Source organism: Gopherus evgoodei, chromosome 2 (genome assembly GCF_007399415.2).
Source record: "Gopherus evgoodei ecotype Sinaloan lineage chromosome 2, rGopEvg1_v1.p, whole genome shotgun sequence".
NCBI classification, from domain to species: domain Eukaryota; kingdom Metazoa; phylum Chordata; order Testudines; family Testudinidae; genus Gopherus; species Gopherus evgoodei.
In genome coordinates, this window is record NC_044323.1 from 252,598,819 (window position 1) to 252,624,808 (window position 25,990).

Here is a 25,990-nt window from a genome sequence, read left to right on the forward strand (position 1 = left end):
GCTGACTTTGGCATTAATATCTCCCAGGATTATGTTTGTCCTTGAGTGGTATTGATCTAATGATGCTTTTTAGGTCACCATAGAATCTTTCCTTTGTTTCTATGGGGTTTGGCACAGTGAGAGCATATGCACTAATGAACAAAACACATCTTCCACTGGACAGACCAATAAGCAGAACCATAAGTCAGTGATGCCTTATGGTAGAGAATCCAGCTCCTGTGAAATGGGTGTTTGAATGGCAAAATTTAACACCTGACTGGTGCCTTTTGGCAGCAGCCAAACCGATCCAAAAGCAGATATATCCGGCACCAACCTCTTCAAGCTGAGACTCATCAGCGAAGCGAGTTTCACTGAGAGCAGTGATGTTAATTCCATATTTGTTCAGTTCTCAGGCAATAATGGCAATCATCCTCCATGCTCAGGTATCTGTGTCCAGAAGCGTCTGGACATTCCACAAGGCCGTATATATGGTGTGTTTTATGTACTTCATATTCATTGTATTTTGACTGCAGATTTGGCTGATCAACCAGCCACGGTAAGTTGTCAGCTCAGGAAATGGAGCAGGCATTGCTTAGGGATCCTTTTCTTCCCTTTCCTCAGATTGGGGAGAGCAGGGCTGTCCCTAAAAAGGACTGCTCTGATGCATGGGCAGGATACAAATGATGCAGCTTCTCCAGTGTCTATGATAAGCGACCATCATGTCCACATCACCATGCATGCAGGTTTACGATAGGGCATTCCCAACAGTATCCTCTGTCTGTCCCCATTGCCACTCCCTCATTGCTTCAGGACTTGAGACTTGTGAGACAAACTGACTACTTGCATATTAAGTTGAATTAAGTGAGAGGGGTTGTGCATCAGCCAATCTCACTCTCTCATCCTGGCCAGACAAATGCCCAATTGCTACAGAAAACTGCAAAAAGCAGCCAGTTAGGATGCAGCTATTTAACCCATAGTAGGGGCTAATATGGCACTTTGAGAAGTTGTACATCTTCACACTGAAGGACAGCCACCTTCAACATTCAACCCATGGTTGGGACTATTTACCCTTATCTGGGGCATAGTAGGTGAGTGCCAGGGCATATTCACAGGCCTGTGGGCCTGCATACTCTACCTCTGGGGCCCATGGTGCTCTGAGATCTCTTGCACATTTAGCCTGAAGCTGCAGTCAGTTTCCAGCTGGGGCCATGGGAAGCAAGAGTCTTGACGAAGGATAGGCTATGTACCAGCAAGAAGGATTCACATAATCTGCCTTCATCTTGCCAAAACAACAAGCAAAAGGCAATCATCACACTATACAACACACTGTACAAGATACGTCACATAGTCCTGTATCAAAGCACCACCATCCATCTAGCAGTACGTCTGTCTCCAACTCCTGTGGATCCATCAAGATCTGTCAGCACAAAAGCCTTGGGCTTCTGCTCTGACACTGGGAACCCCTTGCCACAGAATCTGAGCCAGTACTTCTATCTCTTGTTAAACAGGGCTCATTTCCAGCAATCTTACTCTAAATGGTTTGTTTTCCATCTTGGAAGTGTTTATCACTTTCCACACTACTCCTTGTTTTAAGTGTATGAGATCTCTCTCCAACTGGTAGAAACTGTTAAAAAATAGAAGAAACTTTTGAAGTGCCACTTTCTAGGAAAACTGTGAAACCCAGATTATATGTAGAGTAGAATGAAGCCTTTGAGACCATGCTCCCCTAGGCAGATGTTACTGTACTTTTAATCCTTGTACATCACCTAATGCTATGTGATATGTGCTATATAAATGCTGATTGATAGTCTAAATAGAACTGTCCTTTCAGGCATTTTAGAGTGGTGAAAGGGAAGGGCACAATGGGACCTACAGGTCTGGTCTATAGTTCAGCTGAGTGTTGACAGCTTCATTGGGTGGATTGACTGAGCAATTGAAGGGCAGCCTAATTTTTTCCATTAGTCTGTATTGCTTTGTACCATTTGTATTTACATTATTGCACGTGTGCTTTGAGTTCTGATAGGCACATTTTGAATATTTAAATAAATAAGAATGCAATAGTGATTTTTTTATTTTTTTCAATTTCTGGGAAATACTGAATCATTTATGAATATGATTTATGAATCTACTGAGTGAGGGACAGAACTTCTGCATTGGTGCCAGGGCAGCCCAGGACATGAACCATAGTTCTGAAGGTCACAATTAATATCCTGGTTCCTCCTAAGTCCAGAGGAAAGTAATAAATTAATGAAGATATACCTATTTCCTAGAACTGGAAGGGACCCTGATGGGTCATTGAGTCCAGCCCCCTCCCTTCACTAGCAGGACCAAGTACTGATTTTACCCCAGATCAGTGACAGCTGTGTCTCATGCGTGTACATAAATACTAATATTAATGACATGGTATGGTATAGAATGTTTTTATCAGCATGAGTCTTAGATGGTCACAGCCATGAATGAGTAGTACAAACTCTCTCAAATGTGTAGACATGACCTTTATAATCACATACCACTCACCATGTATTCTGAATATGCCACAGATGCAGTATAGTAGAGCGAGAATCTACATTGAAATTCTATTTTGTGTTGTATTTCAGACTTTCCAGTCTCGCATGCTATCTGGTTGAAAATCTTTGAAGGGAGAAGGTAAACTTTGCTCACGAGGAGTTTGGATACTTAACGCAAGTATTAAAAAGGGTTCTGAAAAGAGAACAAAACTTCTCTTTTGGTAGTGCCATATCTCTTCTAAGATGAACCTCAAATTTGAGCATAATATTCCCCTCTGGCAAAGTTCATAAATGCCAAATTTCAGACGCAATGGATTTTTTTTGAGGAATTTGAGGGAAGGGAGAGGTAAACCTCTGTTTCCAGCTGGTGACCAAGTTCTATCATCTAAGAACAAAGCAAATTTCCTATGAATTAAAAGCAGACAATGGTTATTTTGTGAAGTGTTCTCATGAATAATACAACCAAATTTTGAAGTCAATGAGGTTACTCATGTTTAAAGTTAAGATCGTACTCAAAGTCTTAAGAATAAAGCAAGACTGTCAGATGTTTACAAGTGTAGATCAGGTTGTAAATTGTTGCACCTTCTAAAATAAACATAAATCATTTTGAAAATTGAGTAAACTGCCCTAAGAAAGTTGCCTGTGTTTGAATTAATTCTTGAATTTAGTAAAGATTTGGAGGAATCCTCATGTTCTTTTGTTTGTATATCACAAACTGCTAGCATTTGAAGGACAGATACAGTGGCACAAATGTAAAGAATTGCTGGAGCAGAGCAGCTTGAGAATACCAATGATTAATGAGCAGATAAAGACACGTATGATTGCCTGCCATTTTAAAATGAGCTGCTACCAGCTCATTAAGCTGGTGAGAACTCTTGAGACAACTGTTACAAACAGCCTTGCTTCGAGTCAAAAACGGTAGCATCTTAGTTCAAATTAGAGACCTCTAAGATTACAACCTGAGAGGAATCTTAATAAATTGCACTTCTCACAACAGTAGGCTTATGTGCAGACTCACCAGCCAGGGAAGGAAATATAAAGGTCCAGCTACAGATCTCTTCGCCTTCCTTTCTTCAGGATTCTCTTTAGCTCCAAAACACAAACAAAAACCAGAACAAATAATCTCAACCAGCCTTTCCAGCTTCAACTGGCTGGGCAGGGAGAAGACAGGATACTTTCCACTCCAGGATAGCATCCATTGCTCCAGCTTTCCCTTCCCTTCCATAACCCTCACCAGAGGAGGCTGGTGATAGGCATGAACCTATCCTTACAAGATGGAGTGCTTTTATAACTTGTCACACATGGGTACTAAAGAAAAACACCTGTGTAGACATAAGTGCTGGTCATGATTGCTGAAATTTGAATAGGAAAAACCTTTTTCTAGCATCTTGCCCATCTGACCACACATCCCAAATATCAGAGCATCCAACTATTTGTGATAACAAATCACAAATGAAGGGTGGTAGAAGATTCTCTCCCTGTAGGATGAACCATGTTATGCTCTTCTTTACCTTCCAAAAAACCTCAGATGAATCAGTGGAATTTGGCTCTAAAGCCAGCCCAACAGGTGAAGGGAGGGTCAACTCTGTGCAGAAGTGATCATCTGATGGTGTAAACCAGCATAGAGATTCTTATGCCACTCCCTCTCTCTACTGTTACTGTAACAGATGGAAAAGGGTGTATCCAGAGAAAAGGGAACATGACTAGGATGCCCCTGTGCCATGTCAATGCTCAGCTGTCATTTCAGTCCCTGTTTGCAGCTGGTATACATGTCGGAAACCTCATGGCTGCTGAGTAGCAGCCATATTAGTCTGTATCCGCAAAAAGAACAGGAGTATTTGTGGCACCTTAGGCTACATCTACACTACAGGATAAATGCGAATTAGCTTAAACCGATTTTATAAAACAGATATTATAAAGTCGATTGTGCGCGTCCACACTAGGCACATTAATTCGGTGGTGTGCGTCCATGGTCCGAGGCTAGCGTCAATTTCTGGAGCGGTGCACTGTGGGTAGCTACTGTAAAATAATGAGGCCAATAACGTCGATTTGCGTCCACACTAACCCTAATCCGATATAGTAATATCGATTTTAGCGTTACTCCTCTTGTTTTGTAGGAGTACAGAAATCGATTTAAAGAGCCCTTTAAATCAATATAAAGAGCAGTGTAGTGTGGACGGGTGCAGCGTTAAATCGATTTAAAGCTGTTAAAATCGGTTTAACAGCCTAGTGTAGACCAGGCCTTAGAGACGAACAAATGTATTTGAGCATAAGCTTTCATGGGCTTTCAGGACAGGGGGATAAGCTTGGTAGAGATGAGGCATCAAAGTCAGGAGAGTGACACACACACACGCACTCTCTCTCTCTCTCTCATCCAACCCCCTAAGATCCTCCCAAAAAGATTTCTGACATCAGACTTAAAGTGATCATCAGTTCTCCCTTCTTCTTCTATCACAGCGGGATTGTGACAGGTTTACATCAGCCAATCATCACATTTTCTATTGTGCTCGCTCTCCATGCTCTAAAATCTCTACATTCTATCAGAGATCGTCAAACCTTGTCCGGATCCAAGCTACCCTCCAAAATTTTCCCAAACTTCAGCAGATCCAAAGTCCATGCTTGGCCGATCTCTATAATGGTTCTGAACACACATTCCTTTGTGAGTGTTTGGAGTAAAATATGGATTTTGTCACTTGGGCCCATCTATGAACTGTAATTCATATTGAATGATTTAATAAAAAGACATAGGAACAAATCTATTGCTTGAATGGTTGTTTTGGAGGCCTTATCATGCAAAACCAATATAACATGATTATATTTCCAGAAGTTAGAAAAAATACATCCATGAAACAAGCGTCCATGAAAAAGGAACCTTTCACATGAACTATCCTTCACTATCACCAGTTATTTGATTGGTCCCAACATCTATAGTTCATTGTTACAACTGTCAAAATTGGCAACTACCAAGATTGTTGTCTCAATTAGGGACAGTAAACAGATTGTCCTTATTTTTAATGAAAAAATCTAAAAATGTAATACTTCACAGTTTAACATGTTTATTCATCTAAACGAGCAAAAAAATAATGGCGTGACATCTGTTTGACAGACACTAGTACCTAACATTTTGGCTGTCTCTTCACCAATTTGGTTGTCATTAAAAAAAAAAAAAAGAGAGGATGCTGTCAATTAAATGTATTGACATACTGTATAAAAATCCTTTTCTGTTCTTGGAAATATGTACTGAACATATAGCATGGTGTGATAAGGCAAACTAAGCAGTAAGTAGGATGAAGGGAAGAAGCACGGTGCTGCATAAAATGCAAGTCTGTTCCCCTCTCTCAAATTCAATGTTGTACACACAATCTTTGCTAGTTCATTCAGCTTATGGATTCATTTCTACAAGTGCAAGCATAATCTACTATGCTCAGAAGCAGTCCAAACACTATACTTCTGCAGAGTAATTGCCGTTCCATATTGTTATTTGCTTAGCCACAGGAATCACTGATTATTATACTAGTTTATATAAAACTCTAAATGCCATAAAGTCTTTATTATTCTGTTTGTTGGGATTCTAAGTTGATTTTAAGCACATTCTACTTGACCTTGAAAAAAAAGGACACAATTGTGTCTTATAGGCACAAGCCCATGTTGGAATAGTATGGAGTACTTCCCCAGTGGGAGCTGCTAGAGGCTTCTTGCTCATTTGCAAAGGGACCATACATAATCTAGCCCTAAATTAAGTGATGAACCCCTCCATCAGTAGTAAATTTCACTGAACCAGTATAGGCCCTTTAGTTCAGTTTCTGCCCTATCCCATTAGAAAGGATAATTTAAATTATTATTTATTTTTACATAGAATCTATGATCAAGTGGACAAGTCAATTATTATCCAGAGTCGAGGACTACCCTGGAAACCTAAGCAAACAAAAGAACTCTCTAATATGTTCTCAGTTAGATGTAACTGCATAACCTTATATATATATCTCATCATTGCTACAGCTAATTGGATACGTTGATAGGGCTATGATATACACAGGCTCACATGATGCCTAGTTAAGAAGCTTCAGTGATCTTTAAATAAAGCACCCTTCAATGAAATTTTAAATACATCTTTGAGGCCCTTGTTAGAGACGCACTGTAATTGTATCCCCTCATTTCCAATAAAAACACATTCATGGATTACTACAAATACAGGTAGTAACCAATTGGCAATGTATACATCCTGTACTATTTGTACCATTGTAACCATCATTATGGAGTTCTTAGACTTCTGTTGTACTCCTGAAATTGTTCCAAATTCTGCTTTTACTTGCCAAAGAAAAAACAAGTACTGAAGCAAGCTGTATTACTCAGGATCACTGCTAGCAGCTATAGTCCCTCCAAAGGCTAAACATCTACCTAAGTGGGGAGGTGAAACAGAGCAGCAACTCTCATTCTTCTGCAGGACCTAGAGCCATGCATCACTGCTCAAAAAAAGAGGGCATGGCCAGACAAGCCTAGACCAGCTGGAGCTGCTCTGAGTCAGCGCATCTCCTAAGCAGCTTCTGCTGGCTAGGTGCCTGGGCTGGAGTTTAAAGATGCACTGCATAAGCAGAGAGCTGCAGCAATACTGGTGCCTGCTCCACCCCCAGAGTTGAACTCCCTCATTTTGTAGCTGTCCCATGGAGTTGAGTCAAGTCCAAGGTGGTAGTAAGCCATATACAATTACGATTACAGTATTTTCTATCAGTTTAATATGATCAGGACCAAAACAGAGCATTTCCATTTGTAAAATGTACTGTATTTGAAGAGACTAGAACACAATTTGAGGACTTCAATAACTCAGACATAGGTTAGGGGTTTGTTATAGAAGTGGATGGGTGAGATTCTGTGGCCTGCATTGTGCAGGTCAGACTAGATGATTATAATGGTCCCTTCTTACCTTAAGGTCTATGAGTAGTGAATCTCTCTGTGTTACATTTTCAACATTTAAACCAGGGGCAGGAATCAGTTGGTTTGCTCCAAAACTTATAAACCGTGTGCATTCTTTGGTAGCACTACTCAAACTTGTATGTTGTGTTATCTAAGCTAATTTAATGTTCTTTCAAATGTACATTTTATAGCAATGCAATAGATCCAACTTTAATAAGCACTTTCAAAAAAGGTCAAAGTTTAAAAATTCAGTTTATTATTAAAATAATCCATGAGCTACAGTTACAAAGACAAATGACCTAAAAAATTATGGGATTGGTTCTGCTCTCAGATACATACATAGGTATCATCATTAGAGAGAGAGAGAGAGAGCACACCTAGCATGCATTTGAGGAGCTAAAAGCAACTTCATTTAAAGATATCAAGAATGGATACCTGCTGTGAAGGGAAACATAATCACAGGCCAGATTTTGATCTCACATTAGTGTGAGTAATTAGGAGTAAGCAGGAGTCATTTCACTGAAGTTATAGGAGTCCATGAAAAGAGGTGCAAGCAAGCCCCAACTCAGGCCCTATGTTTAATGCATTTGTGTTTATAAATTAAAAAATAAAACAGGCGGATAGTTTGACTAAAGCTGGGATATTTGCTATTAACAAACCCGTCTGTAACTAGTGGACTGAAAACACAAGTGCAATATTCTCCATGTATTCCCATGTGCACTGGGCATGAATCTCAGATATTCTAAGCGATAGGCAACTCTCTAATTAAATGTGACTTGGTTATGTCTGTCACCTGAATGAAAAATAGCCGAATGCAAAATGCAGCACTTGAGAACATAATGGAGATTTGAGATACTTTCTAATCTAGGGGTCTTCTGGTCCATAAACCAATACATAGATTTCATTCATCCACAGATGTAGTTTGGTTTTTACTTGTGACTCACATAATATAGGAAATGTTCTTGTTCTAATAACTTCAAGTTACTATTTTAAGTTAGAAATATTCTTCTTTTCATTTAACCGTTTCAGAACACAATATATATGGCAATATAACATACTTAGCACTTAATCATCTATTGCATGTCTCATACAAAATGCTGGACAAACATTAGCTACATAATCCTTACAACATCCTGTGAGTTAGTGGAAAATGGAAATTGCTCGTGCAAAATGAAAGAGAGGACTGCAGCATTTTGAGACATGTGATATGGCACTCAGTGAAGTGACAGGCATGTCACATCCAAAATGCCAGCTTGTGATTGCCTTTCACTGTACTGAAAGGAATGCCACGTCACAAAAGGCTTCACTCCAAGCGCTGTATGTTGCTACACATTTGGTGGCATATATAATATTACTGGACTACATGTACTAAGAATGTACAATTTTGGAGATTTGGTGACTTGAAAAGTCACAATTTAGAGAATGAGAAATAAGCATAATATTTCCTTTTCATACATATGTTGGAGATGCTGGTGTATTCTGCATTTCTAGATGAGATATCCTGTATTACACAAACTGAATAAAAAGTGTATTCTTAGAGACTCAGTGTATATAGGCATCAATACTATATGGTCTAAAAATTAGCCATATTGATCTAAATGCCTGAACCAGGTTTTCAGTGGTGATAATGGGGCTGTGGGTCAATTTAAAATAAACATAGTCTTATATGCTACACTATTAGTTATGTTTTGGTTTCTCTTTACCTCCAATATCCTCATGTCAAATCTAAGTCTAACTCGAACACTTCCAAAACAGTCACTAAACAAAGGGAACTCAGTGATTCATCCCTTAGTTATAAGACTGTTATATAAGAGAAATTAGGGTTAATCTGCCAACAGAGTTTCTAACAGATGTCGGGGAGTCTAGACTCTTTCAGTTTTGGGGAGTAGGCATGAAAAAGATTTGTTACCTGGTACAACCCCTTACATTAGTTTGATGGGAAAAAGATAGTATAACTGGAACACTAATTTTTACCACACCCTCCCAATGAGAGAAGCAAGTTGCAATTGCAATTAGTAGGAACAGTATAATTAAAATAGAATTTCATCTTTATATCAATAATAGAGCAGTATACTAATTAAAATCAACATCAACTGAACTTTCTACATATACCAGTTCCCACAGCACAAAAGGCAAGGAACTCTGTTTCAGAGGCATGTGTTAATAATGTTCGAGCTTCTGTCATCCAGGTGCCATTTCTGACAGAGCACATGTGCACTGAACAGTTGGCAAGGATTGAAAAAAGATTATTGTAGAAACATGTGCATTTAAAATCTAGGATATAAAATAGGCCCTACAGGAAGTGGGAGACTGTTTCTAAAACGAGAAATTATTTATGACTTCCTGCATGTGTGAAGAGCGAGAGTGAGAGAGCACAAGACTGAGGGCGGTGCAGATGCCCTGTAAATACAAATCAGTAAAGCAACTTTTAGTTGGGGACTTGTTTGTTTTTTCTTTTATATTTTAAAAAAAGGAAACCTAATTTCACTACTGGGAAGTTTGGATTCATGAATTTAAGTCAGGACAGACTACCCAGAAGTCAGTATCTACCCAAACTGTCTTTTAACATCAGAGTTCTTGGCTTGAGAAACAAATAATGTAAACAAATCATTTATCTCACAATAGTATAGCTTTTGCTTTAACTTAAGCAGCTTGCATTGCATGAGTCTTCTTTGCCTCTTCTGCAGATATGAATTTTAAGAGCGACTGAGATATTGCATAGTATTATTATGCATTAGATCTGTGTGTCCCCAAGCAGTGTTGTTCAAGGTAGTTGCTTTTCCTGAAGAGAATCTGATGATAGGATAGATACATTGCATCTGCTAGTTTTCATTTGGATCCAGATCAAGGTCAACTTCACTTGATAGATTAAGATAAAAGAAAGCGTAGAAAGCCAACAGAAATACCAGTATAGCTGCAAGGACAAGGGCAACTTCCTGTACAAACGAGAGAGAAATTTTCAAAACGATAAAATGTTACATATGGTATCATCATTTCAGATAAATCAGGAACAAATGGTACCTTTCATCTGTATCAAGCCTGCAGAAGTTAAGTTTTCATCAGACTATACAGTTGATACAACCAAGCGGCTTTTTAATTAACACTTCTTTGCTGCCACCATTTCAGCACGTTATGGAAAAATTGTACTTGATCAGATCAATTTTTTGGTGGGCCAGACATATCCTTTTTGGCAATCAACACAGACAATGTTCATAAAAGAATTTGTAGGTTTCCATGCAAAATTTGGGCAATGAATTTAGATTGTGTTTGGCTATTTTTGCGTTTTCTAGAAATATGATCACTTTTTTCATACACAGTTATAGATTCCTAGGCCAGAAGGCACCATTGTGGCTATCTAATCAGACATCCTGTATAACACACACCACAGAACTTCCCCAAAATAATTCACAGAACATATCTTTTAGAAAAACATCTAATTTTAAAAATTGTCAGTGGTGGAGAAACCACCACAATCCTGGGTAAGTTGTCCCAAAGGTTAGTTACCCTCAATGTTAAAAAAAGTTACACCTTATTGCCAGTCTGAGTTTCTCTAGCTTCAGTTTCCAGCCATTAGATGTTATACCTTTCTCTGATAGACTGAAGGGCCCCATTATTAAATAAATATTTATTCCCCATGTAGATATCTACAGACTGTAATCAAGTCATCCCTTAACCTTCTCCTCCGTAAACTAAACAGATTGAGCTCCTTAAGTCTATCGCTAGAAGTATGTTTTCTAATCCTTTAATCCTTCTCATGGCTCTTCTCTGAATCTTCTCCAATTTATCAACATCCTTCTTGAATTGTGTGCATCTAAACTGGACACAGTATTCCAGTAGGGGTTGTACCAGTGCCAAATACAGAGGTAAAATAACCTCTCTGGTCCTAGTTGAGATTCCCGTTTATGCATCCCAGGACCTCGTTAGCTCTTTTGTCCACAGCATCACACTGGGAGCTCATGTTCACCTGATTACCCACCACGACTCCCAAATTGTTTAGAGTCACTGCTTCCCAGGATAGAGTCCCATCTTGTAAGTATGGCCTGCATTCTTTCTTCTTTTAGTGAAAAGATTGCAAATTATTGAGGTATGCACACCACAGTTGGTATCAATGAAAAATGCTACTCCTACCTCCCAACCTAGCAGAAAACAATGTACCATGGTACCAATCTGCAAAATCCCTCAGTGCAGGACAAAACCGATCCATGATCTTCACTTCAATAATGCTGGCAGAAAGCACCAGAGTTCGCAATTGCACTTAACTCCCTTGTTCCAAAGAAAAACTCTTCTGTAGCTGCCTTAATTATAATAAATGAATCCTCTACAGTGTACTTGATTTATAGTAGGCTTCAGAATTTGAGAAATGTTTTTGTAGTAATGCCACAGGGCTGTCTGTTATCATATCCTCTTTTTCTTAGTGCTACTTAACTTAGGCTCCCAAATGTATTAAATTGCAGTATAACTATCCTCCTTATAACAATACTTCTTTACAAACACAAAATGCTTGACTTCCAAAGACAATGTTCTATTAAAAAACAATATTTTCAGTTCACTGGAGAGGGCAACATACTCCTTTACGTTATACAGTGTTTACTACCATTTTCATAGGCAGTGAAATATGGAGTATGACTTTGAATATTGCACTTTTATATGGCCACTATAAATGGAAATTGTCACTTCCACTGGTGACCAGAGTGATTACACATTACCTCACTGCCTATTGTCATGATTTATTTTTAAATCATGTACGGGGGCCCTCAATAAAAAGAGCTGAACTCTGTTAAAACAAATACCCACCACTCCCACCAAAAATAAACCAAAAACGTGGTCCAATGGTCCATCTACAAATCATCTGCATCAAACCACCCATCCAGATACATAAACGGATAGAAGGAGAAAAGAGGAGCTAAGTAGGTGTGTAGTAACTAATATGAAAAGGAAAGACTGAGAGCAGGGTTTGAAAACAGCCAGAGAGGGAGTCACATAGACATTGTCAGCAAGAAAGATCCACAGATAGGGCCACAGTGGGAAGGAAACTATAGGAGGAGCTATTAGACCTGGGTACTGACCTCAGCCTTCTAATTAGGACATGGTCTACTAGAAAATTAGGTTGGTATAACTATGTCACTCAGAAAAGAAAAAAGAAAAAAAAAAACACTCCCTGAGCAGTGTAGTTCATCTGACTTAAGTCCCCGAGTAGACACTACTACTTCTGTCGACGTAGCTACTGCCTCTCAGGAAGATGGATTACCTCCCTCGGGTGTAGTTAGTGTCTACACTGCACTGCTGTAGCATTTTAAGTATAGAATAGCCACACCTCATTGTGTCCCCAAACCTGAAGAAGTTAAAATTTTTACTAGCTCCTTGTTTTAAAATCAGGCCCATGATCTGGCATTCTTCTCCAGAACAGCACTTTCATTTGCATTTACGTGAATGCATTTTATATTTGATCAGAATGTTGGATCAATAATTCAAACAAATGTCACCCAACAAACTTTGAAATATTACTGCTTATTTGACTTATGCTCTGTATGAATCTTTGTTCTATGAGAACCCATTGGTTTATGTTCTACAGGGATGACGATTTAATTTTTAAGTTGTTTGCAGTATTGTTGTAGCGGTATTGGTCTCAGGATATTAAAGAGACAAGCTTTTGAACTTACACAGAGCTCTCCTTCACCAGCAGAAGTTGGTCCAATAAAAGACATTACTTCACTTGTTGTTGCTCTAATTTATAGGTGATTTTTATTCTTCTAAACAAATGGTTAAATTGTTTGTATAAATTTGCTTAGGGCATTTGTTACAGGCTGTAACTAGAATTTCCTATTAGAATTATACAATAATTTGAACCTTATCATCTCCTTTTATGTTTTGATTAAAAAAAGAATTGCATCTAATTTACTAACATATTAAATGAACGTGATTTTTGCTTTGTTGCCGTTGCAACACTTTCGGTAGCTCAAAAGGGCATGGCAGCATCAGACAGGTTTCATTTATTTTCTTGTATCCACAGCTGTGCTCCCAGACCCATCTGGCCACACAGCTACTAATTTTAAGAGGATGTAATGAACAAGTGACACACAACTGCAAATTCCATCTGCTCAGAAGAGTGGACAACAATACCATGCAATGCAGCCACCATTTACACGGACACAGAGAGCAGTATTAATTTTTTCCCCCTCTCATTTGGCTTTCCACTTTATCACAAGCGAACCTTTCTTCTCCACCTCTCTCTCCACAAACGCTCTTAGAAAATTGTGTGCTGTATGTAAAAAACTTGTTGGCAATGTTTTATAATGAAGTAGTATTTCCTAGTGATAAGAAGAAACTGGGAGTCGGAAGATCTCGATTCTATTCCCAAATTATCTAATGATTTGTGTTTCTCTACACCTTAGTTTTGCCATCTATAAATTGGGGATAATACTGCTACTTTCCTCAATTACAGAAGTATTAGAAAGGAGGTAGGAGACCTAATGATTGTTAAGCATTAAGATCTTGGTACTGAAAAGACTTAGAGAAGTGAAAGTAATGTATTATAATTCTAGGCTTAAGAGTTATACAAGAACGTCAACTTTTAGCTATTGAGAAATGCAGTGGAACAAAAAGACCCCTCATACTCAATATTTGAGTAACAAATTTTGTCTGGTAACAAACTGATCTAACAGAATTAATGATACATTGTTCACAATTAGGCATGCAGTCTCGTATGTCTACGGTTGCAGGGATTCGATTTTTAAAAATAATTTTAACGTAAAATTGATGTTTAAATATTTTTCCAATTTTTATTTAAATTTTCACAGTTTTGCAAAAATTATGGGTTTAAACATTTTTTTCCTAATTTTAAATCAATTTAAATTTTTTCAGTTGTGGCAATTAATGGGGGTGTTAGACAACTGGAGATCAGCCAATAATTATTTAATGAGATTCAAAAAAGTTAAAGCTTTATAACTATTAAAACAAACACCACACATCAAAATATACAAAGTAAATATCCTTAAATAAATCTTTAAGTTCTCAAGCAACATTTTTCTTTCTTTGCCTATATGTAAATCATGATCAAAGGTAATATTTTGTTGATTTGTGTGCACATGGTGAAATTGACATTTACCAATAAAAATCAAATCCTTCCAAGCCTAAATGTGTGTTAGAATCGTGTCTAATTTATAAACCTTTCAAATAGAAACCCTGCAATGAAAATCATATCAAAAACACTACAAAATTGCTACATTTTCTTTGCAACATGAGTAAAAGTTGTCATTTTAATTTTTATATATATCACATCAGCTTTTACAATTTGTGAGCCATACATAAAGACAATGCCTTAAAACAAACCTCCCTCCCTACTACTGGCAACTTTTGGATCGCTCCTCCATAAAAGGTATTTTACTCAGAAGATTTCACTCTCAATAATTAATTCTTATGGAATAAGAGCTACAGATATTAACTGAAAATGATCAGCATTTTTTTCTCACCACAGTACAGAATTTAAGAGACTAATATCCCCGCTATAGAATAAAGTATGGTTAAACAAATCTTTAGAAGGAATATCTTCTACACATCTCTATAGAGTTTTGAGAATTGTTTCTGTAGAACCCTACTGATTTCATCTCTATTAAATTCTGTAGGATTTTTCCATAAAGGAAACATATTTAGTTACTATATATAATAAATCTGACTCTCCTCTCATTTATGCCAATTTTACACCATTGTAACTCACTACAACTGACTACAATGATTTACACCAGCCTAAGTCTCTGATCCTGCAAACTACTCTACATGGATAGACCCCTACGCCAGCACAAAGCTCCACTGAAGTCTGTAGGGCTCTGAGAATACTCAGAGGCCTATGCACACTGAGCAGTTTGCAGAGTTGGGGCCTAAACGAGGAAGAAAAATACCAATTTTGGACAAGAGATAAACTCCCATACTGTACACAGAGAACTACAGTATTCACTGGGAAAAAAGCACTCATATGTATTTATTTTAAATCCTCCCAGTCCATAAGTATAATTCTCTGAACTGATATCACTTTGAAACTCAATGTGACTGAATATCACAGGTGTGTGTCCCTCCAATTCTAAGCTACTTGTAGTTAGTTTAAACTCAAGCATGTCTGAAAAGGGGAGAAAAGACGGAAGTGACAGTGACACTGGGTATCTTTTTTGGGGGGACAACACATGAAAACTTGTTGGTGACAAGATATCCCTAACCTATCTTGGCAAACTGGGTTAACTCAGAAGTTTATGAACAGCAAGAAATCAGAGGACACTCTTTGGCAAACTGCATCAAGAATGTCGTCATCTATTTGTATCCAACTAGCTCCAGATGAGACAGATTCTTGGTAGGGAGCGAGCTGTATAGGTAAATAGATGAGGTAGCTATGTGGAAGAATGGATGGATAGTACATTTCCCATATTCAGAAATTACTTTTTCCTTGGTTCGATCAATGTGCCCTTCATTTAATCAGACATATTCTCTACTGACTTGCCCCTTGTGCCATCATGTACATCTGAGCAAAGTGGGTATAAAATGCTATCATTCTGATTTGGTAACATTTTTTACTTCCTTTGCACAGATGTAAATGGCTGCACAAGGGATTAGGTAGTGGAGAATCTGGCCCCTATTCCTAGTGCGTTTGTTATATTTATTAGTGACTAATACTGAGGCACAGGCAGTGCAAAACATTACCCATATTTATTTTTTCGTTTCTATTTTGGGTATCAAAGGCTAGGGTTGACTATAAAACTTTCACATACTACAGAGGGTCATTTAAAGGAAATCTTAGGCATGTTGTTATTTTTTTCCATGACCTTGCAGTCTCCTTACTGGTGGCTTAGCACAGCCATGCAGCCATTCTGGATTAGTGACACATGGAAGAACTCAGTTTAACAACACAACATCTTTTTATTACTGGAAGAAAGTACAGAGGCATTTCTCCTGCTGTTGGTACAGCTTCCCTCTCTCTTTGAGGCAGGAAACACTCACTGTTCAACTCCTCTGAGTTATCTCAGGAGACAGAGGTTCTTCTCATCTGAGAGGAGCAATATCCTTTGCCCCACACACAGACCCAGCCAGAACACTGACTCAGGAACATACTATGAAAACACAATCTTCATGCCAAACTGCTGACCCAATATAGTAATTGCAGTCTTTCACAAAGGAATCCCTTTTGTCATAAGGGGAGTTCAGGTGGTGGGTTCTACCAATTTCCTGGCAGCACAGTCAGTGTAGGTTTGGCACCATTGTTCCAAAAGCTACTCCCTGTCCTGGCCAGTAGAGCCTGGCTGATACTTGTCTCATAGACTTTAAGGTCAGAAGGGACCATTATGATCATCTAGTCTGAACTCCTGCACAACACAGGCCACAGAATCTGACCTACCCACTCCTGTAACACACCTCTAACCTAAGTCTGAGTTATTGAAGTCCTCAAATCATGGTTTAAAGACGTGAAACTGCAGAGAATCCTCCAGCAAGTGACCCATGCCCCATGCTGCAGAGGAAGGCGAAAAAATCTCCAGGGCCTCTGCCAATCTGCCCTGGAGGAAAATTCCTTCCTCACCCCAATCAGTTAAATCCTGAGCATGTGAGCAAGACTCACCAGCCAGCACCCAGGAAAGAATTATCTATAGTAACTCAGATCCCACCCCATCTAACATCCCATTACAGGCCATTGGGCATATTTACCTGCTAATAATCAAAGATGAATTAATTGCCAAAATTAGGCTCTCTCATCATACCATCCCCTCCATAAACTTATCTGTGAGATACTTGCCTAGGAGAGAAGGCCTTGAAAGCCAGAGGCTAAGAGACCAAGGGGAGCTAGCGAACAGGGAACCACAAACAGGGGACTTTGAGAGGGGGTTTAAGGGAGGGAGACACAATTGCTGTGATTAGGAAAAGCCGCATCGCCAGTGCCAACACTGCTCCTGGCCTGATCTACACCGGGGCGGGGGGAGTGGCGGGGGGGGAGGAAATCTAGCTAAGATACACAACTTCAGCTATAAGATTAGTGTAGCTGAAGTCGACGTATCTTAGTTCGACTTAGAATCTCTTACTTTGCATCCTCACGACGCGGGATTGATGGCCGCCGCTCCCCCATCAACTTTGCTTCCGCCTCTCACCGAGCTGGAGTTCAGCAGTCGATGGGAGAGCAATCTCTGATAGATTGCTTGATACTCACCGATTCGACGGGTAGTGTAGGTGTACCCCCCGCCTTCTCCACCTGCGCCTGTATCCAGACCGACAACCTAACCATGGATACCTCTACCCAGATCCTGTTGTGGATTTGCAGAGACTGAGGCCTGCATTTCCCACTCACAGAAAGCCAGGCTTTCGGCCAGTGTGAAAGATGCCTGCTGATGGACTCTCTCAGGAAGCAGGTGGGAGAGCTACAGGAGGAGGTGGCTAGGCTCAGGAGCATTCGTCTCCACGAGGAATTCCTTCAGAGTATTCTTATGGAGACACCCAAGGCTGAGGAAGCTATCCACCTACAGAGGATTGGGAGAGGAGGATATGGCTCTGTCACAGAGAGGACACTGGCTGCTGGTTACTTCTGGCAGCAGGCAGTGTTCTACTCCTACTCTCAATCCACCACAATGGTGATGGAGAACCATTATGCTGTCCTGGCAACAAGCAATGAGGGATCACCCTTGAAGGTGGAGGAGGAGAAGCCATGTACCCCCAACGCTGGGAGAACTGCAGCCACCACTCTCAGGAGGAAACATAGGGTAGTGGTGGTTGGTGACTCTCTTCTCAGGGGGATGTAGGCACCCATCTGTCACCCTGAGATGGCATCCTGGGAGATATGCTGCCTGCCAGGAGCCAATATCTAAGACATTATGGGGGGGTTTGTCGAGGATCATCCGGCCCTCTGACTACTACCCCATGCTAGTCATCCATGTGGGCACTAATGAAACTGCAAAGTATGACCATCTGCAGATCAGAAGTGACTACCTCAGTCCCTGGAAAAATCATGGAGCAGGTCTTCAAGGAATCCATTTTGAAGCACTTGGAGGAGAGGAGGGCGATCAGGAACAGTCAACATTGATTCACTAAGGGCAAGTCATGCTTGACAAACCTGATTGCCTTCTATGATGAGATAATTGGTTCTGTGGATACGGGGAAAGCAGTGGACGGGATATACTTTGACTTTAGCAAAACTTTTGACACGGTCTCCCACAGTATTCTTGCCAGCAAGTTAAAAAAGTATGGATTGGATGAATAGGCTATAAGGTGGATAGGAAGCTGGCTAGATCGTTGGACTCAACAACAGATAGTGATCAATGGCTTGATGTCTAGTTGGCAGCTGACATCAAGCGGAGTGCTACAGAGGTGAGTTCTGGGGCCGATTTTGTTCAACATCTTCATTAATGAGCTGGATGATGAGATGGATTGCACCCTCAGCAAGTTTGCAGATGATACTAAAGTGGAGGGAGAAGTAGATATGCTGGAGGGTAGGGATAGTGTGACCTAGACAAATTGGAGGATTAGGCCAAAAGAAATCTGATGAGGTTCAATAAGAACAAGTGTAGATTCCTGCACTTAAGATGGAAGAATCCCATGCACTTCTTCAGGCTGGGGACTGACTGGCTAAGCAGCAGTTTGACAGAAAAGGACCTAAGGACTGCAGTGGATGAGAAGCTGGATATGAATCAGCAGCGTCCTCTTGTTGCCAAGAAGGCTAACAGCATATTGGGCTGCACTAGTAGGAGATTGCCAGCAGATAGAGGGAAGTGATTATTCCCCTTTATTTGGCACAGGTGAAGCCACATCTGGAGTATTGCATCCAGTTTTGCCCTCCCCCCAAAAGAAAGGATGTGGACAAATTGGAGAGAGTCCAGCAGAGGGCAACGAAAATGATTAGGGGGCTGGAGCACATGACTTATGAGGAGAGGCTGAGGGAACTGGGCTTATTTAGTCTGCAGAAAAGAAGAGTGAGGGGGAATTTGATAGCAGCCTTCAACTATGTGAAGGAGGGAGGGTCCAAAGAGGATGAAGTTAGGCTGTTGTCAGAGGTGGCAGATGACAGAACAAGGAGCAATAGTCTCAAATTGTAGTGGGGGAGGTCTAGGTTGGATATTAGGAAAAGCTATTTCACAAGGAGGGTTGTGAAGCACTGGAATGAGTTACCTAGAAAGGTGATGGAATCTCCATCCTCAGAGGCTTTTGAAAAGCCCTGGATTAAGTTGGGGTTGGCCCTGCTTTGAGCAGGGGGTTGGACTAGATGACCTCCTGAGGTCTCTTCCTACCCTAATATTCTATGATTCTACGAAATGCTAGTAAATAAAACACAACTATGACATAGTTGGCACCACAGATCTGACTTGGTCAGATAATACTCATGACTGGAATATTGGTACAGAAGGGTACAACTCGCTCAGGAAGGACAGGCAGAGGAAAAAGGGAGGAGGTGTTGCCTTGTATATTAAAAATTATATGCTTGGACTGAGGTTGAGATGGAAATAGGAGACAGACTTGTTGAAATCTCTGGGTAAGGCATAAATGAGATAAAAAACATGGGTGATATCATGGTAAGGATCTACTACAGACCACCCAACCAGGAAGAAGAGATTGATGCAGCTTTTTTTAAACAACTAAAAAAAATCATCCAAAGCACAGGACGTGGTGGTGATGGGGGACTTCAACTACCCAGACATTTGTTGGGAAAATAACACAGCAAGGCACAGATTATGCAACAAGTTCTTGGAATGCATTGGAGACAATTTTTTTTATTTCAGGTGGAGAAAGCTACTAGGAGAGAGGCTGTTCTAGATTTGATTTTGACAAATAAGGAGGAACTGGTTGAGAATTTGAAAGTGGAAGGCTGCTTGGGTAAAAGTGATCATGAAATGATAGAGTTCATGATTCTAAGGAATGATAAGAGGGAGAACAGCAAAATAAGGACAATGGATTTCAAGGCAGCAGACTTTAGAAAACTCAGGGAGTTTGGGGGTAAGATCCCATGGGAAGCAAGTCTAAGAGTAAAAACTATTGAAGACAGTTGACAGATTTTCAAAGAGACATTATTAATGGCACCAGAGTAAACTATCCCACTGAGTAGGAAAGATAGAAAGTATGGCAAGAGACTACCCTGATTTAACCAGGAGATTTTCTATGATCTAAAAATTAAGAGTCCTACAAAAAGTGGAAACTAGGTCAAATTACAAAGGATTAATACAAACAAATAACACAAGTATGAAAGGACAAAATCAGAAAGGCCAAGGTACAAAACGGGATCAAACTAGTTAGACATAATGAGTAATAAGAAAACATTCTATAAATTCTTCTTCTAGAGGCAAGAGGAAGACCAAGGAGAGGGTAGGCCTGTTACTCAGTTGGGAGGGGGGGGAACAATAACAGAAAATGTGTAAATGGCATAGGTGTTTCGGTTTTCACCAAGAACGTTGGTGGTGATTAGATGCCTAACATAGTGAATACCAGTAAATATGAGGTAGGATCAGAGGCTAAAATAGGGAAAGAACACGTTAAAATTTACTTAGAGAAGTTAGATATCTTCAAGTGACCAGGGCCTGATGAAATACATCCTATAATAGTCAAGGAGCTGACTGAGGAGATCTCTGAGCCATTACTGTAATAGAAAATGGGAGAAATTCCAGAAGACTGGAGAAGGGCAACTACAGGGCCCCATCTATAAAAAGGGAAATAAGAACAACCTGGGGAATTACAGACCAGTCAGCTTAACTTCTGTACCCAGAAAGATAATAGAGCAAATAATTAAGCAATTGATTTGCAAACATCTATAAGATAATAAGGTGATAAGTAACAGCCACCATGGATTTGTCCAGAACAAATTGTGTCAAACCAACCTGATAGCTTCCTTTGACAGAGTAATAAGCCTTGTGGATGGAGGGAAGCAGTAGACGTGGTATATCTTGACTTTAGTAAAGCTTTTGATACTCTCTCACATGACCTCATAAAAAAACTATGGAAATGCAACCTAGATGCAGCCACTATAAGGTGGGAGCATAAATGGTTGGAAAACCATTCCCAGAAAGTAGCTATCAGTGGTTCACAGTCATGCTGGAAGGGCATAATGAGTAGGATCCCACAGGGATCAGTTCTGGGTCCGGTTCTGTACAATATTTTCATCAATGATTTAGATAATGGCATAGAGAGTATACTTATAAAGTTTGCAGACAATACCAAGATGGGAGGGATTGCAAGTGCTTTGGAGGACAGGATTATAATTCAATATCATCTGGACAAACTGGAGAAATGGTCTGAAGTAAATAGGATGAAATTCAATAAGGATAAATGCAAAGTACTCCACTTAGGAAGGAACAACTAGTTGCACACATACAAAATGGGAAATGACTGCCTAGGAAAGAGTACTGTGGAAAGGCCATCTGGTGGTCATAGTGGACCACAAGCTAAATATGGGTCAACAGTGTAACACTGTTGCAAAAAAAGTGATCATTCTGGGATGTATTAGCAGGACTGTTGTAAGCAAAACGTAAGTATTTCTTCCGCTCTACTCCGTGCTGATTAGTCCTCATTTGGAATATTGTGTCCAGTTCTGGGCACCACATTTCAGGACAAACTGGAGAAAATCCAGAGAAGAGCAACAAAAATGATTAAAGGGCTAGAAAACATTGCCTACGAGGGAAAGTTTAAAAAAATGGGTTTGTTTAATCTGGAGAAGAGAAAACTGAGAGGGGACATAACAGTTTTCAAGTACATAAAAGGTTGTTAAAAAGAGGAGGGGAGAAAATTTTTCTTCTTAACCTCTGAGAATAGGACAAGAAGCAATGGGCTTAAATTGCAGCAAGAGAGGTTTAAGTTGGACAGTAGGAAAAAATTCCTAACTGTGAGGATGGTTAAGCACTAGAAAAGTTGCCTAGGGAGTCTGTGGAATCTCCATCATTGGAGATTTTTAAGAGCAGTTTAGACAAACACCTGTCAGGGATGGTCTAGATAATACTTAGTCCTGCCATGAGTGCAGGAGACTGGACTAGATGACCTCTCGAGGTCCCTTCCAGTCCTATATTTCTATAATTGTCTTTATTTGTTATGGCTGCTGTCGGAAGACATGATACTTGACTAGCTAGACCATTGTTCTCACCAGTTTCAGGCGGGTTTGTACTCAGAAAGGGTCAGCTGTGCTTCTGCTGCTGCAGCTACTCTGCTATTTATACTTGTGCTATTTCAATGAGAGCTAGTGCAAGTATGTGCACATGAGCAGGGGAATCACACCCCTAGCTCATAGTATAGATGTAGTCTCAGAATTATGTCCTCAGACAGGGGTCCTTCCCATCTGGGAGGTGCCATATCCTTTAGGGGCTGCCTGAGCATGTGCCACACACCTAAACTGAGCCAGAACAATGACTATATTACAATATTTGATATTTTTTTAAAAGGACAAAATATTGCACACTCAAAACAAGTACGGTCACCCTGGTTCAACTAAATTTTGATATTTATAAGCCCTTAGTTGCCACTCTGACATTATCAACATGGATAAAATTGCTCATTGAGGAAATTAAGAAGTACTAAATGGGAACGACTGAAAGAAACTTTGTTACTTTAAATGCTGCATTAACGTGAAAAACAGAGTTTGACAAGACAAGCTAATTAGTAAGCTAGCTCTGAAATGTAAAGCACCTTCAGGGCAGTTGATTCCAAAAGGTTTCATGTAATTTCCAGAGTTTTTTTCCTTTGTTTTTTTCAAACAAACCTTGTAAACTCTTTGGGTGAAATGTAGCCCTGCTGGAACTCCACTCACTTCCCTGGTTATGAGAAGATGATTGTTTCACTGTTAATTTGTCCTCTTCTCTCCCTTCTCCTCACATTCTCTCTTTGTTTATATCCACTTATTGTCTCACCTTACATGTTTAGACTGCAAGCTCTTTGGGGCGGGGACTATTATAAGTCTGTACAGAGTATAGTGTAAAGGGGTGCTGTTGCTCGGTAGGGGCCTCTAGGCACTACTGCAGTACATCTTAATACATTAATTAAATAATAATTACAACAACTGCAGTTATGCCTGGGCTGGATTTGCCCTTATAATACTTCTGTTATCTACAAGTTAGCAATTTGCAAGTGTCAATAGATTTTTAGAAGGGAGGATTACTGCACCACATGTTGAAGTCACTATGAGTAAATAAAATCCTTGGAAAATAAACCTAAGTATTTTTTTCCCCACAGATTTGGCCACAAGACTGGGTACTGCCAGGATTATTTATTATGTTGTCTCCAGACTGTTTGCTACCATTGCAATTACCTCAGAATTTTGTATGTCAGCTACTTTTCAAACACATATTACGGACTTGATCTGACCCTTACTGAAGTTAATCGCAAGTCCCATTGATTTTAATGGTACAGTATCCAGGTCTGTATTCTTTAAATAAAATAAAGCCATACCCTTAGCACATATGAACCCTGTTACTTATTACAGTTCACCAACAAAAACTTTGTTAATGCAGAGTTAAATTTGTGTTGCGGTGTCTTGTGGCCTGCCAGCATTTCAAACTCAGCTACTCAATCCACTGAGGTAATGAAAACTTAAGCCTCTGAAAACCAAGAAATACATAGTTAAAATACATGTCATCCCTTCAAGGTAACCTTAACTCTGACCCTGGGAGCTGGCAACAGTTAGTGGGAATAGCTGAGTAAGGAAGGTGCCATAATAAGTAGACAGAGTTCAACTACTTCGTATCTCGAAAGTTATCCAGAAAAGAAGATGGCGCTATCTGGGACATGTTCAGAATGAAGCCAGAGCACTTGCCATGGCAACCAAAGAACACAGAAGGTGCTGAGAAGGAAAATGTCTGTGCTTTAAAAATGCAGAGAGCATACAAGGCAGCTCAGGATAGACAGACTCATTTATCTACACGTACTCCAACTTCATTCACTGTGCTAGATGTAGCTGTATTGAAAGGTTCAGTGATTAGGTGGAGCAGGTTGGAAGAGCTGTCACTGTGATATGACAGTAATTTAGTGAAGGGGCTGTGATATTTAGCAAGTCTGGGTGGTTTGTGTGGAACTGGCGCAATGTTTGTGCAGACATCGCTTCTTTGCTATGTCTGACCTAAGTCCAAGTTTTGCTTTAGCAAAGAGAAGATATTATACCTTGCCCTACAGTGTTTATTGTGTGGTTCCCTAACTGTTCTGCAGCATTTGCAAGGGGTTCTAGAATGTGCGTTATGGGCATATTGGGGCATCACTCCATGAAGGCAGAGCTAAGGTTACATTGGAGGGATGGCATAATGCAAGGATTGCAGGTACCTTAACTGTTTTCAAAGGCTTAAGTTTGCTTTCCTTAACTCTTCACTTCCTGCTTTTCAGAGGTTTGAATGTAGCTGAATTTGATGTTCTGGAAGGGCGCAAGGCATTACTGGGCAACTTTAACTCTGCATTAATAAAGTGTTTTCTCATTGTATTTCCTAATTTTTTGAACAGAAAAAGATGTTATTTGTAGGAGATAGTGTTACGTTAAGAAGGTATAGTTATCACATGGTATGCAGGTGGAACTGAGTTCAGATTAAAGATACCATATAGCATGTATGTGGGGTCTTTCGCCTTGCTATGTGTTTCATTACAGTCAAAAGGTGATGATGCTCGTGCTATGACATTTTTTGAGTGTGGAGGGGTTGACAGGATAGAGAGAGAAAACAGACGTTTTCACAATATTTATAATTACTATTCCATGTAGTTTATAGTAATTTTAAGCACATGAGAGGAGACTGGTGTGTGCCTCTTCTCACCCTTTATCCCACTATCCCCTATAGCATACACCCCTTCCAGAGTATATAGCTGCCCCGCCAGCTTTGCAGATCCCCCTCCCCTTCCCACCTCTGTATTTGCAGCTACAGCTGACTGTTAGCAAGCTCAGAGGAGGACATTCAGGGCATCTTCACTACCGCACTACATCAGTGCTAATACGCTATGTTGACGAGAGAGCACTATTCTATCGATGTAATTACTCCACCAAAACAAGAGGCAGAAACTATGTCGGCAGGAGAGAATCTCCAGGTGACATAGTGCGGTGTAGACACAGCTTTAAGTTGAGGTAACTTATGTCGCTTAGAGGGGTGGTTTTTTCACACCCCCGAGTGACGTCAGTTACATCAACTTAAGCAGTAGTGTTGACAAGTCCTCAGAGGGGTGTGAAATGGTCCATTCATCTCAATGAGATGTCCCCAGTGAACGAGAACACACCATGAAGATGAATGCAGCCTGAAAAGGACTCAGAGAGGTAAGAGCTGCTCTGTTCATTTCAGTGGGTGTTCTCACTCCATCGCATTTGTGGGTCTGTACCAAGCACTAAGAAATCCTGTTCTCTACTCCTCATCCTGGTCTCAGGATTGTCTTTGGTGCACGCTCTCGTCATGCCGCTTCTAGCTCCCAACCATGATCTTAGTGCTGTGTACTGTACCATGCACCAAACATTCCTCTCCTCATCCCAATCTCTGTACTGTATCCCTGGTTCATGCACTGAGCATACTTCTTCTCAGTTCCCAACTATGATCTACTACAAAGAAGGGCAACAAAAATGATTAAGGTCATGGAACATGGAGAGAGATTAAAAAGACGAGGACTTTGCAGCTAGGAAAGGAGATAAGAGGGGGTACAATAGA

At 40.0% G+C, this 25,990-nt stretch overlaps 1 protein-coding gene across 14 annotated transcripts in view; it reads right to left on the minus strand.

Annotated features, from left to right (window-relative positions):
* Nucleotides 1-25,990, minus strand: part of TRIQK (triple QxxK/R motif containing) — a 129,099-nt gene that overhangs the window by 31,857 nt on the left and 71,252 nt on the right. For 10 of the 14 annotated variants that reach the window (XM_030553460.1, XM_030553455.1, XM_030553447.1 and 7 more), the window contains one exon: nt 7,631-10,333. The exons of the other annotated variants lie outside the window; for them this stretch is intronic. In XM_030553460.1, coding sequence (XP_030409320.1) covers nt 10,220-10,333 — 114 coding nt within the window. In that variant the 3' untranslated portion in view covers nt 7,631-10,219. Of the gene's footprint in view, nt 1-7,630; nt 10,334-25,990 lie in introns of those variants that run through there. 14 annotated transcript variants of the gene reach the window in all.